The sequence below is a fragment of the Rattus norvegicus genome, chromosome 17 (genome assembly GCF_036323735.1).
Source record: "Rattus norvegicus strain BN/NHsdMcwi chromosome 17, GRCr8, whole genome shotgun sequence".
Lineage (NCBI taxonomy): Eukaryota > Metazoa > Chordata > Mammalia > Rodentia > Muridae > Rattus > Rattus norvegicus.
The window spans coordinates 40,394,977-40,409,909 of NC_086035.1; the positions used below are offsets into that span (position 1 = coordinate 40,394,977).

At 43.8% G+C, this 14,933-nt stretch overlaps 1 protein-coding gene across 4 annotated transcripts in view; it reads right to left on the reverse strand.

Moving 5' to 3' along the window:
- Dcdc2 (doublecortin domain containing 2) overlaps positions 1 to 14,933 on the reverse strand; it is a 185,749-nt gene that overhangs the window by 120,968 nt on the left and 49,848 nt on the right. For all 4 annotated transcript variants that reach the window (XM_039095510.2, XM_039095509.2, NM_001106110.2 and 1 more), the window contains 4 exons: positions 11,540 to 11,616; positions 11,299 to 11,430; positions 6,885 to 7,031; positions 4,520 to 4,574 (listed from right to left, as the gene is read on the reverse strand). In XM_039095510.2, coding sequence (XP_038951438.1) covers positions 4,520 to 4,574; positions 6,885 to 7,031; positions 11,299 to 11,430; positions 11,540 to 11,616 — 411 coding nt within the window. The remainder of the gene's footprint in view (positions 1 to 4,519; positions 4,575 to 6,884; positions 7,032 to 11,298; positions 11,431 to 11,539; positions 11,617 to 14,933) is intronic.

Consider the following 14,933-nt stretch of genomic DNA (forward strand, 5'->3'; position numbering starts at 1 on the left):
TATTCATGCCTATGTGCACTCGTGCACACACACACACACACACACACACACACACACACACACACAATTTCATTTTTTTATCTTTAAAAGTATAAATCAAATGCTAGCACTCTTCCTTTAAGTCCCTCAATGGCTTCCCATGAAGGCCTGGGTGCAAACCTTGCCTGGTCTGTCTGACTGGCCTGCCTGCTCCTCCTCATTCAGCACTGACTGCCCTGATCTTCTCCCTCCTCTCACCTATTACGCTCTTTATTAACACCTCAGGTAACTTTGGTTCCTCTACCTCGGCTTCTTTCCTGCCATCTCCTTCCTGCATGGTTGGCTCCAGGACATCTCCAGGACTTGAAAGAATACCCTATAAGATCCTGGTCAGTGTCTTTATATGTATAACATTAAATTAAATGTATAAGGTCATTCCTGACACTTATTAAATAAATAGTTAATAAATATGTGTTGAGGGGATGGCTGACAGGATGAATGGACTGATATAATAGGTTGATAGAGTGAATAGATTGACAAGTGATAGAATAGGTGAGTGGGTAGCTTGTAGAGTGGAGAGATGGATGGATGGATGGGTGGGTGGATGGATGGATGTGTGGGTGGGTGGATGGATGGATGAGTGTTTGGATGGATGGATGAGTGGATGAATGGATGGATGGGTGTGGGAGGGGTGGGTGGATGGGTGGATGGATAGATGGATGGGTGGGTGGGACGGTGGGTGGATGGATGGATGGATGAGTGGGTGAGGGGGTGGGGGAGTGGATGGATGATAAAATGGATGGATGACAGTGGGTAAGTGCATAGCCAATACAGAGATATAGATAGATGACAGGGTGGATAAGTGGTTGGGTAAATGGAGTGGAAGAGTGGACAGTTGGCCTAGTGGATACCTGAATGACTGATAACATGGGTAAGTGGTTCCTATTGGAGTAGAAGGATTCTGTCTGATAGAGAGGAAGGATGTGGAGCTGATGGAGCTTACAGATGAATGACAGAGTGAAGGATGGAAGGCTCATGAGACGAATGGTTGGATTGTTGATGGAGTGGATATGTGGATGGCTCTTAGAATAGGTGAATGCATGGCTCATAGAGTTTACTGAGGGGTGGTTGGTTGTGTGGATGGATGTGTGGTTGATGGATGGATGGATGGATGTATGGATGGATGGATGGATGAATGGGGGCATAGCTGATAGAGGTGAGAAATGTCACTGACAGCATGAATAGTGAGTAGATGGACATACATAGCACTCTGGAAGCTCTGTGAGAAGAGAAACAAACTGTCATTTTAATTTTTATATTTTAACACATAGGGTAAGTTTAACCATCATGAGCCTCTTTTCTGTGGGGTGGAAATATACCTTACATCTTGGAGTCACTTCTTCAGTGAGGTCTCTGCACAGCTATCTAAATAAGTTTTCTCTTTGTAGCCTCTCACAGTGTTCTGGACTTTTTTTTTCATTTTTGTCATACTCTGTAGTTATCTGCTGACCTATAGTATTGTTGGGTCAACAGTTGTCTCCTGCAATAGACTGTGAGCATCAGAGAGATACACATCGTTTTACTCATCTCTGTTCCCCAGGGCTCAGTACCCAGTCAGACACCTGGAGGGTCAGGCATCATTCTGGGTACTCATGTGGAAGCAGAAACCTTCCTACAGAGTGACCAAGGAGGGGCCCACATGAGTGTCTGAGGCGTGCTGCAGAGCAGAAACTATCTTGTGTTTAACGGAAGTTTCCGATTTCATACTAGAAAACACAAACTTGCACAATTGCTGGAACTGTGAAGGGCTGGGCTGGGACCTTGGTGTCACCAGCAACTCTCCCTGTGACCCTGGGTCGGTTATTCAGTTACACGGAGTCTCTAGTCTCTGTCTAACTGCTGTTTGTCTGTAAGACTATGAGGGTGCAGAGCTAAGAGTTACATGGTGTGTATGCAGACAGAATTCTGCCACAGGCCCAAAGGAAAGAAAGGGGACAAGATACAGTGCTTGGGCCGGAGGGATGGCTCGGAGGCTGTGTGCCTGCCGTCTCTGCAGAGCACACAATCTCAGCTCTAACACATCAGGCGGCACAGTTGCCCACAATCCCAGCCTCAGGGCCTCTGCCACCCTTGCCCAGCCTCAGAAGGTACCTGCACTCATGTGCACATACCCCCACAAAGGCATATACACATACTTAAACAGAAAGTAAACCTTAATAAATGAATTTCCCAAACCCTTAAATGGATGGGTTTCATTTATTATTTTAATGGTGAAGGGTTTTTTTTTTTTTCCAGCCACTGACCTGCAAATTCTCACTCCTCTCCTCCTCCCCCCTGAGAGGTTAGATCCTCTATCTTAGGTCACCTGCGGTCATCACCAAATTGTCCCCTCCAGGTTACTGTTCATGCATCCCCTCAGGCAACACTACTACTGATGCCTGCCTGGGTCATGCCATGCCATCTAGTGTGCTAGCAGTACCACACGGTGCCTCAATCAGGTCATTATGTGGTTAGCCGAACCAATTCGGCACATCTGAAAGGAAGCCATTATTAATTATGTCTTCTGCCTGCCCTCTTTCTAGCCATTGAACTACCGTTTTCTCTGGCATCGGAGCTCAAAGCCCTGAGGTTCTCTCACCTCCATCACCCTCTCTATCAATCACCTAGCGAGCTCTGTGGCTTCAGGAGTAATTAATAACCTATTCCAGGTTCCCTTGTTGTCTAGAGTCTTCATGTTATACCCAGGCCACTTCCTGTGGCTTACCTATGGAATCGCACCAATTACGGCTCTCTCTGCATAAAAGATCTGAGGTTCCTCAACTAATTCAGATAACTTTCTTATCTCCCAGGGACTCTCAGGCCTCCCTCTACTCAAGAAGAAAGATGGACTTTGATGCTGGGGTTCAGGCTCATCACCCTACACATGTTGAGGGTCTCTGTTAAAGTTGGCTTAGGGATTCACTGACCACGAGGGGCAAGGGTTGGAATTCATTGCTCAGAGGAAGCAGGTACATGCTAACCTTCTCCTACCCTTTGCTTGTGGAAGGAAAACTGTTACTCCTACACTTCATGCTTCCTGGTCTGTACTGTTATTTTGTTTTGTTTTTTGTTTTTGTTTTCCAATTTTAAGTACAGAAACCAGGGGCATCTGCATTATATCTTCAGGATCAAATTTAAGAGAAGGAAAAAGGAAGAAGGAGAAGAAGGGAAGAGAGAAAATATAATTTCTGAACCTAAATTCATGGATCTTATTTTGCTTTTCACTATTTAGGTCCTGGAGAGAACTTGGCACAGAGGGGCCGTGGGTGGACACTGAACACTGCCTACCATGGGATATCTTGTACCCATTTCTCTTTCCTCAACACCACCCTCCTCCTCGGCTGCACCGTCCACTAAAATCTGCACTAGGACTCAAGGATGATGCTCAAATTTTATTTTCTCGGTGGTCATGTGTTGGATACTCGGTTTCCGGCTGTTCATAACCTTTCCAGTAGTTTTCTTTCCCTTACAGTGTGGAGAATATGGAAGACAAGAGCTTTGTCATAAGTGGCACAGTCTCCAGGAATGAGTGTCAAGTCCGACAATACAAACACAAAATTATTTTTCTCTTTTGTTTAGAATGTCTTAAAATAAAATAGTAGGGAAAGATAAGTACATGCCTACTAGGAGACACTTACAGCACACAAAAACACAACGGCCGACCATCAGGGTAGGGTAGGAATGCCAGGTCAGTTCTGATGACTCTTACTGAAGCCCCAGATAGATCAGAGAGCCCTCAGTCAGAAAGGTCCGCTGCAGTAGAACTCCTTAACACAGTGGGCTTCACCTCAGGGGGGCTAGGGATAGGGCAGGGCTAAGAGATGTGCCGCCATGCACGGTGGGAATTAGGGGGTGTGCTGCAGTGCAGACTGGAGGTTAGGGGTTGAGCTGTGGTATACAGGGGAGGTCACGTGATGAAGTGCAGTGCACAGTGGAGGTTGGGGGTAGCTGCAGGGCAGACTGAACTGTCAGCAGATGAACTTCCCATTACAGACTCTAGTTCCCACAGCACAGGCACATCATCAATGCTTGCTCAAGTAACAATGAAGGAACGACCAGGAAAAGCTTCTGGCAATGGAACTAAAGATTGAGGATGAGTCTTAATTTTTAAGATCTTAACTGTACAGAGAAGCACAACCGATGGTTACCATTTCCTTAACAAAAGTTCCTTTTCTGCCTTTGTTAGACACAGGGAACAAGACTATTCTGAAGCACCACTGTGACCTTGCAAGAATCTCACAGCTATATGAAATACTACTTAACCCACAACTGCAGCATGTGCTGTCTCATATCTACGCAAGGAAAGGGTTTGATTCTATATTCTAAAAGCATTAGCTCTCATTTAGGACTTCAGTTGTGACAATGAAGCTCTCACAGTGTTTCAGATAGTTGCTTATATGCCACTAGGTAGCTAAGACTTATTCCTCTGACTTTAATTGAAACCCCAAGGATGGCTCTACAGAGAGACAGAACACTAATGAGAGAAGCTGCTGATACTTACGCTCCCTTTAGACTTCCTGGATCCAACCATGGGAGGTAGTGAAGAAGCTTTCTGACTGTGGAAACAAATTGCAAATTGGACATCAGAATATTGGTCACAGATAATACATGATCTGTGACAATCATTCTAATCTAATCATCACCCTACCCACTGGTCCTTGTAACCACAACTTCCATTCTAAACTATTTCTAATAGTTTTCTGAATATGACCAGACTTGATGCTTATAAATTTTTAATACAAGTGTTTTCATAATTTAATTCAAATTTCCAAACTTTCTATTTATAGATAAAAATGATCATTTTAAACTAAGTGACAACCATGCCAGATTAAGTGAAAATGAATGAAGCAATGAATCTCTGGGGTATGATGACATCCATCTATTAATCCTAGCCCTAAGGAAGTAGTCTCAGCTATCGAGAGTTCAAGGCTGCCCAAAGATGCACAAGATAAGTCTACCTCAAAATAGTAATAATTATAATAGTAGCCATAAATAATGTAAAAATAAAGTGTGCTATGTATACTTGTGATGGAAAAGAAAGAAAAATTGTGGCATTTATATTCAGAGAGTTTTTAAACTGGTCAATTATCACCAAATAAGAAAAAGAAGGAGAAGGGAGAGGAAAAGGAGGAGGAAGGAGGAGGAAGAGGAGGAGGAGAAGGAAGAGGAGGAGATAACTCTTTTCATAAGTTATGTCTGTGTCATTAGGAAAAAAATTCATCTTGAAATATATCTTCAAAAATAGGAAGACATATTTATAGTGATGAACCTTACTAATGTGTATGAGAGGGGCCAATGAGTCTCTGTTTTTAATTACCACCAAGTACCCTTGCTACTCTCAGTGGACTGACCAGCTAAGCACAAGTTGATAAAGGATTGGATTTCATGGATTGGATAATCAACAGTCAGTCTACTGGCAAAGAACTCTAATGTTCATGAAGGCCTGGGTTCTTGCATAGTCCTAACACCCCTGAAATCCCATTGTTATTCTCTAAAAGCCTAAGTGAACCCCTATTAGCCTCAAAGGAAACAAATTAATAGGGACACACTGGTGTCCTCTGCAGAGGACAGCCATGAAAAGGCAATTTCAAGAACCAAGAGGCTCTGAACTCAGTACAGAACAACAGAGATGGGTCTCCAGTATCCACCTTGAAGGCTTCAGTGTCACAGCTCAAGGCTCTGCAGCACAGATGCTAGGCTATTCATGATACTCTCACAAAGGGTATTTCCAAGAGAAAAAAATTCATAGTACATCATGTGTAATCAAACGGCAAGCTTGCTGAGGACACAGCTCGATTGATAAAGTACTTGTGATACTTGAAGACTAGAGCTTGGGTCTCCAGTACCCATGAAAATACTGGGTTGTCACATAGCTTGGCTTGTAATCTCAGGGCTCAAGAGTCAGAGATAAGGAATCCCTATAACAAGCTGCCTTAATCTGAATCAGCAAGCTTCAGGTTTAAGTGAGAGACCTTGTCACAAAAAATAAAGCAGGAAGCAACTGAGAAAGACACTTGGCATTGTGTGTGTGTGTGTGTGTGTGTGTGTGTAAGCCAGAGGAGGCTTACCTCCTGGGATGAATACCTTGTCATCCCAGAAATCAGAGGTGCAGAAAGAACATGAGTTCAAGGACACCCTAGGATACATAATAAATTAGAGGCCACTCTGCACTCTGGGCTACAAAAGACCCTGGTCTCTAAGGTAAATAAATAAATAAATAAATAAATAAATAAATAAATAAATAAATGAATGAATGAATGAATGAATAAATAAATAAATAAATGAATGAATAAATAAATAAATAAGAGTGTAAGCTATTATAAATTTCTCTCCAGACCAACTGAAAACTCACTTGTTCTGGCTGCATTGCTAGTCTCTAAAACTGCCTGTGAGATTTACACACAGAGTCCGTGGTCCATCCATCATTTTCTTCACAAGAATGAAGCTTTGTATTTAGTTTAAACTTGGTGCAACACAAGTGCTAAGTCTTTCCATCAATACGTTTTGTACAACAGTTTTCAGCCATGAACACTGTCCTTTCTAACTGATGAGTGAGACTGTTGGCTACCAAAAATACTCTTTTGTTTGATTTTGAGAGAGGCTAGCCTTGAACTCACTCCATAGCTGAAGATAACCTTAACCTTCTCACCCTCCTGCCTCCACCTCTGTGCTGGGAATACCACATGCACCATCTTACCTAGCATCCTTACGCACTTATGTGTATATGTTCCAAATACTGGGGACTACATGTGATAGTGGCCTTCCTTCCCCCACTGCCCACTCTTACTCCCCCTCCCCCTTCTCCTTTACACTGATGTCACCCTGCATGCTAAGGACTGAGAGTGTGAGCAAAGACGAGGACTTACCCATAAGGCCTTCTCATTGCTGACTTGTCAAAAAGTAACTCACTGTACGGTAGTCTCTTAAACTTATCTCTGCCGACGGCCACATAAAACTGCCCGTTCTCCAGCTCTGCTCCACTCTCAACCAGTTTTCCTTCTAATGTATACAGCCTGTCGAAACACCAATGCCAACATTCAGAATCTCCACAGCTTTTAGAGGGCTGCTTAAAATCATAACTAAGTAAAGGCACTTCCCCGGTGACAGGGCTCATCAGTCAGTCTTTCAATTACTGGTTCTGAAGTCAACAGATTGGACAGGAATCCCCCATCATACCAGAGATGTGGGCATGACCTTTGCTGAACAGGAACCTGGTACCATAGAGACCAATTCTGGTACCATAGAAACCTGTACAGAATATGTTTGTTTTCCTTTGCTATGATTTGGAGGTAGGGCAAGCATGTGCCTCACCGTGACTCTGGATAGAAAAGGCAGCCTTCAGGGCTTGGTTCTCTCCTTCTAAGAATGACACTCAGGTCTTCAGGCTTATTCGAGTGAATGCCATCACCCACTGAGCCACCTCACCAGCCCCAACCCCCTTCCCCCAGACATGGTGTTTAAATCAAGCTTGGCTTCCCTGGGAGATTGACTGAGTAATGTTTTATCAACCCTGTTTATGTGTATTTTCTTGGGATATTCATAAGCCAGCAAGCATCCTGCCCCATTCTCAGTTAAAGGTAGCCTCTGGCCAAGGCACCACAGCCAAACACATAGAAGTGGGTCAGCAAAAAGAGGTGCGAGGGAAGCAGGGCGGGAGCTAGCCAGCAGCACTAATGATGCAGAACTGCAGAGCACGCATGCCTCTGCCTCCTTTTTTCAGCCAGGCCTAAGCAGGAGAGTGAGCACGATCTGCCCAGAGCCATGGGGCTCGTAGAGCCTCCTTCACTGTAGAACTGCTGCTGTAACTGCGAGTAATATGTCACTTATTATGAGAACACTGGTATTTTTCTAGATGGCTTAAATTATCTACAGATTTTGTTAATAGAGGAAAGTAGGCCACTAGAAAACTAAACTATGATGATAATGTAATTTTTAAAATTACAAACAAAAGTAGTTGCAAGGTTTCAACATAAAATTTTCAAATGTCTTATATTACATAGTAAGGTGAGTAACATAATAAAATCCTTCAAGTGCCAGGAAAGCTGAGGTGGGAACATCAGGAGTTCAAGGCTAGCCTGGGCTACATAGTGAGTTCCAGGCTGGCTAGCCAGGACTACAGACCTTGTCTCAAAAAGGAAAGAAAAGGACCCATTGATATCAGCTTGGCCATATTAGAGCCAAGAAGTCTGAAAATATCCACAAAGCCCTGAAAAGTATTAGAATTGGTCAGCATACAAATGCTAACGTGTCTTTATAATGTGGTATCTCTAGGACTGTACCAATAGCAGCACAAACCAGATTTCTGCTTGTCCTGCTGTACTGAGACCACCAATCCCAAGCAAAGGTTCCATAGCCAGTCCTCTATAGGGAAGTTCTCCTGTCCACCATAGGGTGCCCAGCAGCACCCCCACCCTTTCCCCTGACTATTGTAGGGTGTCCAGCAACCAGCTTTCTGCTCTGAATGTATTTGTTCACACGCTCAGTTGAGTTCAACAAAAATGGTTCCAGACACAGATGCGTGTCTCCTGGAAGCAAAGTCACCTGGCCGAGACCCACTGGCCAGAGTCAGACGGCCAGACATTCTTCACCCTCATTCCTCCAAAACAGATTCAAATCAGCAGTTAACTGTTACACTAGAAATTAAACGGCAGTGTTGTTATGGACTCCAGGAGCTCCCAGCCAAGAGGTGGCTGGCTTAGCTTGCAGGTAGATAAAGCTACTGAGTAAATTCCAACCCGTGACTCATTATGTTTCGTGAATGTAGCCCCTGTTGACCTGTTTCCTTCTGTTGCCTCAAAGCACAAGGATCATGCAAAGGGAGCTGAGCCAGTGTCTGAGGATGCTATTGGTCAATTAATATAGTAATGTATAACAGAAAGGCATGCTGGCCTTCTACTATTAATGAATATACTGATGAATGACACTAAGACATATTGATATTAGATCAATATATGGATGCCTAACAGAAAGACTTATCGATGCTCATTTAGGGGAAAGTGGGCTCTCCCAAGTGAACAGCACCAAGCCGACCACTGAATTATGATTAAGCTTCCCGGGTGGATGTATTAGCTCACACCTGAGATAGCAGCACTCAAGACTGAGAGGCAACAGGACTGCCAAGGGTTTGAGGCTACAGAGTGAGGCCCAGACCAGCCAAAGGTACAAAGTGAGACCTTGTTTCAAGAAATCAAAAATTTAATTTCTCTAAATATTCAAGTGTATGGGGAACATGTATTTTTATTTCTGTTAGTGCTTTCCTATCTACTTAAGTGTCTGCCTAAGAGTTTGCTCATGTCTATGAGATGATACATTAGACAAGAAACTGTATTGTGTGTATAGTTTATATTATGTGTTTGGGAAGCATTTATGTAGATGTCAAAAGATAAGCCTATATTTCCTTTAAAAACTACACATAATTAGGGATGTTGACTTCCCAACGGAAACCAAAATAAATCAAAAGGTAGCTAAGGCTTAAATAAAAGTTTAAAAGTACAAGACGAAACAACATAAAATTATTTTTATAGTCCCAGAGTCAGGAAGATTGGGGCTGCTGATAAAATTAGTGAACATAATGAAAGACTAAAAACTCATAATATTAATATACAAAAAGTAAAATGCAAACTGGAAACACATTTGAAACTTACAGAAAAAGAGTCAATGTCTCTAAACATAAAGTGTGGCTGAAAACCAATAAAGCAATTGTGTGAGGACAAAGATGGGTCATGCAGAATGAGTGACAGATCATGCAAAATGCAGTAAACACATGGCATGCATTGAGAAGGTAGCCCTGAAGCCAAGAGTCCCAGCTCCAGCCAGCCTGATGTTTGCCACCCACTCATGCTACCCAGTGTCAGCTTAGTCTTGGGCATCTACACTCTGGGTCTCAAATGCCATATCTATTGAAAGAGAATAGCACTATTTAGTTCATAAGAACATTGAGTTAATTCATTTAAAAATGTAAAATAATTATAAAATATCTAGAATGCAAAGGGGGAAATCAACAGACAATCCTGTGTATCAAATAAATAAAAATCAAGAAATGATGAAAACCACTTGTGTGTGAGTGCCGTGTGTGTGGTGTGAGCATGTGTGTGCTGTGAGCATGTGAAGTTGTATCCTGCCACCTGCACACATCACACACACACACACACACACACACACACACCATGCATGCTCCCACACACACTACACATAAGAAAGAAAGGAGGAAGAGGAGGAGGGAAAATGGTAGGAAAGAAGGAAGAAGACCAGGAGGGAGGGAGGATAGGAAAGGCTGAGAGTGTGCATTCTTGTATATACAAAGAGTGTTTCTAGTTCTGATTTCTATGGTATAAAAGCTACTCAGAGAAGGGATGGTGGACCGGAGGTGAGAGAAATACTTGAAATTTACGCTCCTATCCTACTTGAATTTTTGTCATACATTAAGCACTACCTTCAGTTAACACAGTTTATACTTAAATCATCAGTGATGATAAAGCTGTAAGAGAAACATGGATTCAACTGAAGAGCACGGGGTCCAGTCACAGGGAAGTTACTGTAAGCCATGGCTGTGTTGTGCTGTGGGGGGGAGGGACACACGCGCACGTTTGGTGTGTGTGTGTGCCCAACAGGCAAGAACATGTTCAGGGGGCAGTGCATCAGGAAGGATAAAGAGAAGACAGGCACCAAAGGAACTGCTTGGAATTTGAGACACATGAGTGTGTATTTGTGTGTCCATGCACACATGCACTATGTATGTGCCCTCAATGTGTTCTTACATCTAAATATCACTCATACCATTATATGCTATTTATCCATTAGCTGATAAAAAGATAATTTCAAGGCTAGGTTAATTTAATTTCACTGAAATGCTTTTGGCTTTAATTTAGATAGTCTCCCCTATCTCACCTGTCTCCTCTATAAGACCACCTGCTCTTCCTAGCATCTGCCTGAGACAGACAGTTGGGACCTTGGGGAAAACACAGTTAACTACAAATCAAGAGGCTGTTGAGGTTAAGATGTCCTTCCCCCTTAAAGTAGTATGGTGCTTGCTTATTACTCTATGCTAAAATAGCAAGAACAGGTAAAGTTCCCTGATGTGTTCCACATGCCAAGTACTGTTGGAAACAGCCCTGTTGAAGTGTCATTATATATCATAGTTTTCATGTAAAGAAAAGGAAGCACCTCAAGCTTAGCAGAATCAGACAAACGTCAAATCTAGGGATCAGTGACTCCAGAACCTTTGGGAACATGTTCAAGGATTCCCAAACTATCCCCCTGTGGGAAGATGTTACAACACACCTGTGGACAGCCCCACTCCGAAGAGTTATTTTTTCTGTGACCATTTGTAGTACGTGATCCCACTGATTTAAAGCTTTTCTTGGGATGAGGAGGCGAGAAGCTGGGCTTATGAGGTCTCCATTTGCAATCAAGCTGTGAGGAGAAAAGAAAAGAGGAACATATCTGAAACAGTCGTGCTCATAACATTCAAATTCCAAACCCCAAGGAAGTACACAGCCAATTAATTCTTCCTCCAACTTACAAAATGGTACAGGGCTCATGCAGCGCCTTCCTGAATCGGGCAGACACGTTGATTTTGCTGTGGATGACAGGCTTCACCTTCAAAAGGAAAGCAAAGAGAAAGAAATTGCTAGTTTCCAACAGGGCAACTGGATGGTATCTGTTACACTGAAATCACTAAAGTTTGTTCTGACTCCATTTTGTGTTTGCCTGGCTAGTTCTCAACCCTGTACCTGACTCGGCACAATGGCCAGGTCTACCTTGGCAAAAATATTTGAGATTTCCATGACCTTGACCATGGTTCCAATGTATTCACCAAAGTAATTAAACTAGGAGAAAAGTACAAGGCAAAAGTATAACCCCTGACACTAACTGTCTTCTGAGAGACTTCACCTGGCAGCTAATGGAAACAAACGCAGAGACTTACAGCCACACATCAGACCAAGTTCAGGGAGTCCTGAGAAAGAGTGGGAGGAAAGATTGAGGGAGCAGGAGGGGTCATGACACAAGAAGACCTATAGAGCCAACTAACTTGGGCCTATGGGGGCTCACAGAGACTGACCTTCCAACCAAAGAGTATGCAGGGCTGAACCTAATTCCTCTACACATCTGTAGCAGATGTTAGCTTGGTCTTCATATGGCTGAGACCAGAGCAGAGGCTGTCTCTTGCTTGGACTCTGTTACCTGCCTTTGGATCCCTTTCCTATAACTGTGCCTCCTTGTCTGGCCTCGGTGGGAAATGATGCAACTTGATGTGCCAGGACCGATTGGTACAGGGATAGGAGGGTGGGTTCCCTTTCTCTGAAGAGAAAAGGAGAGGAAAATGGAGGCAGGGATGGGAGGGTAGAACTAGCAGAAGAGGGAGGGGGGCTGCAATCAGGAGGTGAGGTGAATAAATAAGTAAATAAATAAATAAATCAGTAAAAAAAATAATTGACATGTTATCTCTAAAATAATTACCATGCTCTGCCAGGAATGGACATTTCAAGGTTACTCTGCCCTCTCATCTAACTTGGATATAAATTAATGGTCTTTGTGTGTTTTACCTTTTAAAACTCTGTATGCCTGAGTTTGAGCACCAAGAGACTTCTCAGAGGCACAAGGCTGCTTGTGGTCTAGACATTAATAAAAAGACTTAAACCTTTTAATTGGCTTAACCAGTGTAGTTTCAATAACCATCTCATGTGAATCATGTCAATGCCTCTGTAAAAACCTTGCTTTCTTTCCACTTGGACACATACCAGATCCATCCTCCATCAATAACCAGATGCCCTCAAAGAAGCTCTCCAAAACAATAAAGGAAAAAAATCTTTGTTAAGCCCTATGCATACTTGTTACAATCTGTGCCAAAGGTCAAACACATTAAGGCACGTTTTTAAACAATGCCTTCAAGGAAAAGTGCTATCAAGCAATCCTATAGAACCCCGAAGTGCACTCTCCTCAACTGCAGGAAGGCTTCTTGTCACCTCTCCTCTCCACTCTTGGCACTCTCTCTCTCTCTCAGCTCCTCCATTCCCACCTTCATCACTGAAGAAGTCTTTTCTTCTGCTTCACTTCATCCTGTGTCCATCACCTGTACCCCATCACCGCTCTGACCCTTCCCTCTCTTTTTTTTCTTTTTTATAAAGGATCCCTATTCCAGGTTCCCCTCAAACTCACTATGTAGCCAGAAATGACGTTCAATTTCTCATCCTCCTGTCTCCAACTCCCAAGTGCTGAGATTACAAACCGGAGCCATCATGCCCAGCTTTTGTAGTGCTGAAGACCAAACTCAGGGCCTTGTGCCTAAGCACTCTCCCAACTGACCTACCTCCCCAGCCCTCCTCATCTCCTTTTGCTTCTAGAGTCTAGGATCCAGTAGGAACCACACAGCCCTGTGGGAAAACATGAGAAAGGGCTTTTGTCACTAGCCTGGAACTCAGAAAGGCTTGACCAACCTTCCACTCACTTTTCCCAAGATCTTACTTACAGCTATGATAAACATGCATGAAAACACACACACACACACACACACACACACACACACACACACACACACACCCCAGATCATTTTGTTCCAAATCTCAAGAAACTAGAAAACAATAGACCTGAAGGTCTTTGTGTCCTTTCCCCCCACGGCCCAGCTCTCCCACCTCTTCAGCCCTTTCTCCTTTGCATTTACCTCAGAAGTATTTTTATGATCCATCTTCATTTTATTGCCAGCTGTCTCTATTTGCTCCACTACTATTGAGAGTCTCTGCGGTCTCCAGTTCTTTCCCTTGGCCTTACACACTTCTCAAGTTTGTTCCCAACTCCTCTCCTCTTCTCTCTGTCTCTCTCTTTCCCTCCCTCCTTTCTTCCTTCCTTCCCTCTCTCCCTGTCTCCTTCCTTCCCTCCTCCCTCACTCTCCCTCCTCCCTCCCTCTCCCTTCTCCCTCCCTCTCCCTTCTCCCTCCCTCTCCCTCCTCCCCTTCCTCCCTCTCCCTCTATCCCTCTGCTTTATGCGACACCAACTCCTACCCTATCTTCCTATCTGGTTTCTGACTGTACTGCTGAAAACCGAACTTTGGATCCTGGTCCAGGACCAGGCTCTTCTGCCCCCATCTCCTGCCAAAGCTCTGTCCATATACTGCATGCTGTAAGCTGCAGACGTAGCCAGCTTGCTACTACCCCTAAGTCATGCCTTGTGTCCTCACCTCTTCCCCTGCCTAAATGCCCTGTCCATTTACCCAACTGGAACTGTGCTTCCTCTTCAAGGCTGCACTCGACTGCACTCTGCCCCATTGCTGCCTTTCTCCTCCGGCAGTGGCTGCAGCTGCTGCAGCAACAGCAAGCAATGGCAGCACTCAAGGTTTCGGGGTGAGGACTCCCATTATACTATATTCCTTCCTATTGCTATTAGAAATGCCATGACCGAAGAAACTTGGAGGAGAAAGGGTTTGTTTGGCTTTTTCCCCATTACAATCCGTCACTTGGGGAAGCTAGGGCAGGAACTAAGGCAAGTATCATACAGCAATGCTGCTTATTGGCTTGCCAGCCTGCTCTCTTCACTACTCAAGACCACCTTTCTCAGGGATGGCATCGCACAGTGGGCTGGGCCTGTCCAAATCATTCATTAGTCAAGAAATTGCCCCCCACAGGCTTGCCTGCCCACAGTCCATTCTGATACAAGCATTTTCTCAAATAAGGCTCCCTCGCCCCAGATGACTAGTTTATATGAAGTTGCCAAAAACTAATGAGTACACCCAAAAAGTGGGGGAAAAAAAGTATAAGCAGAGGGTAGCGATTTGACATAAAAACTGCTGTCACCTATTGTGTCTCACTGCACAGGAAGTGCTGTGATGCTAATTTACATATGCTGCACTTCTTTTCATCATCAAAATAACTACTCACTCGAGTACCATTACTACTTGAGGAAACTGGAGCTTAGCTAGTTTG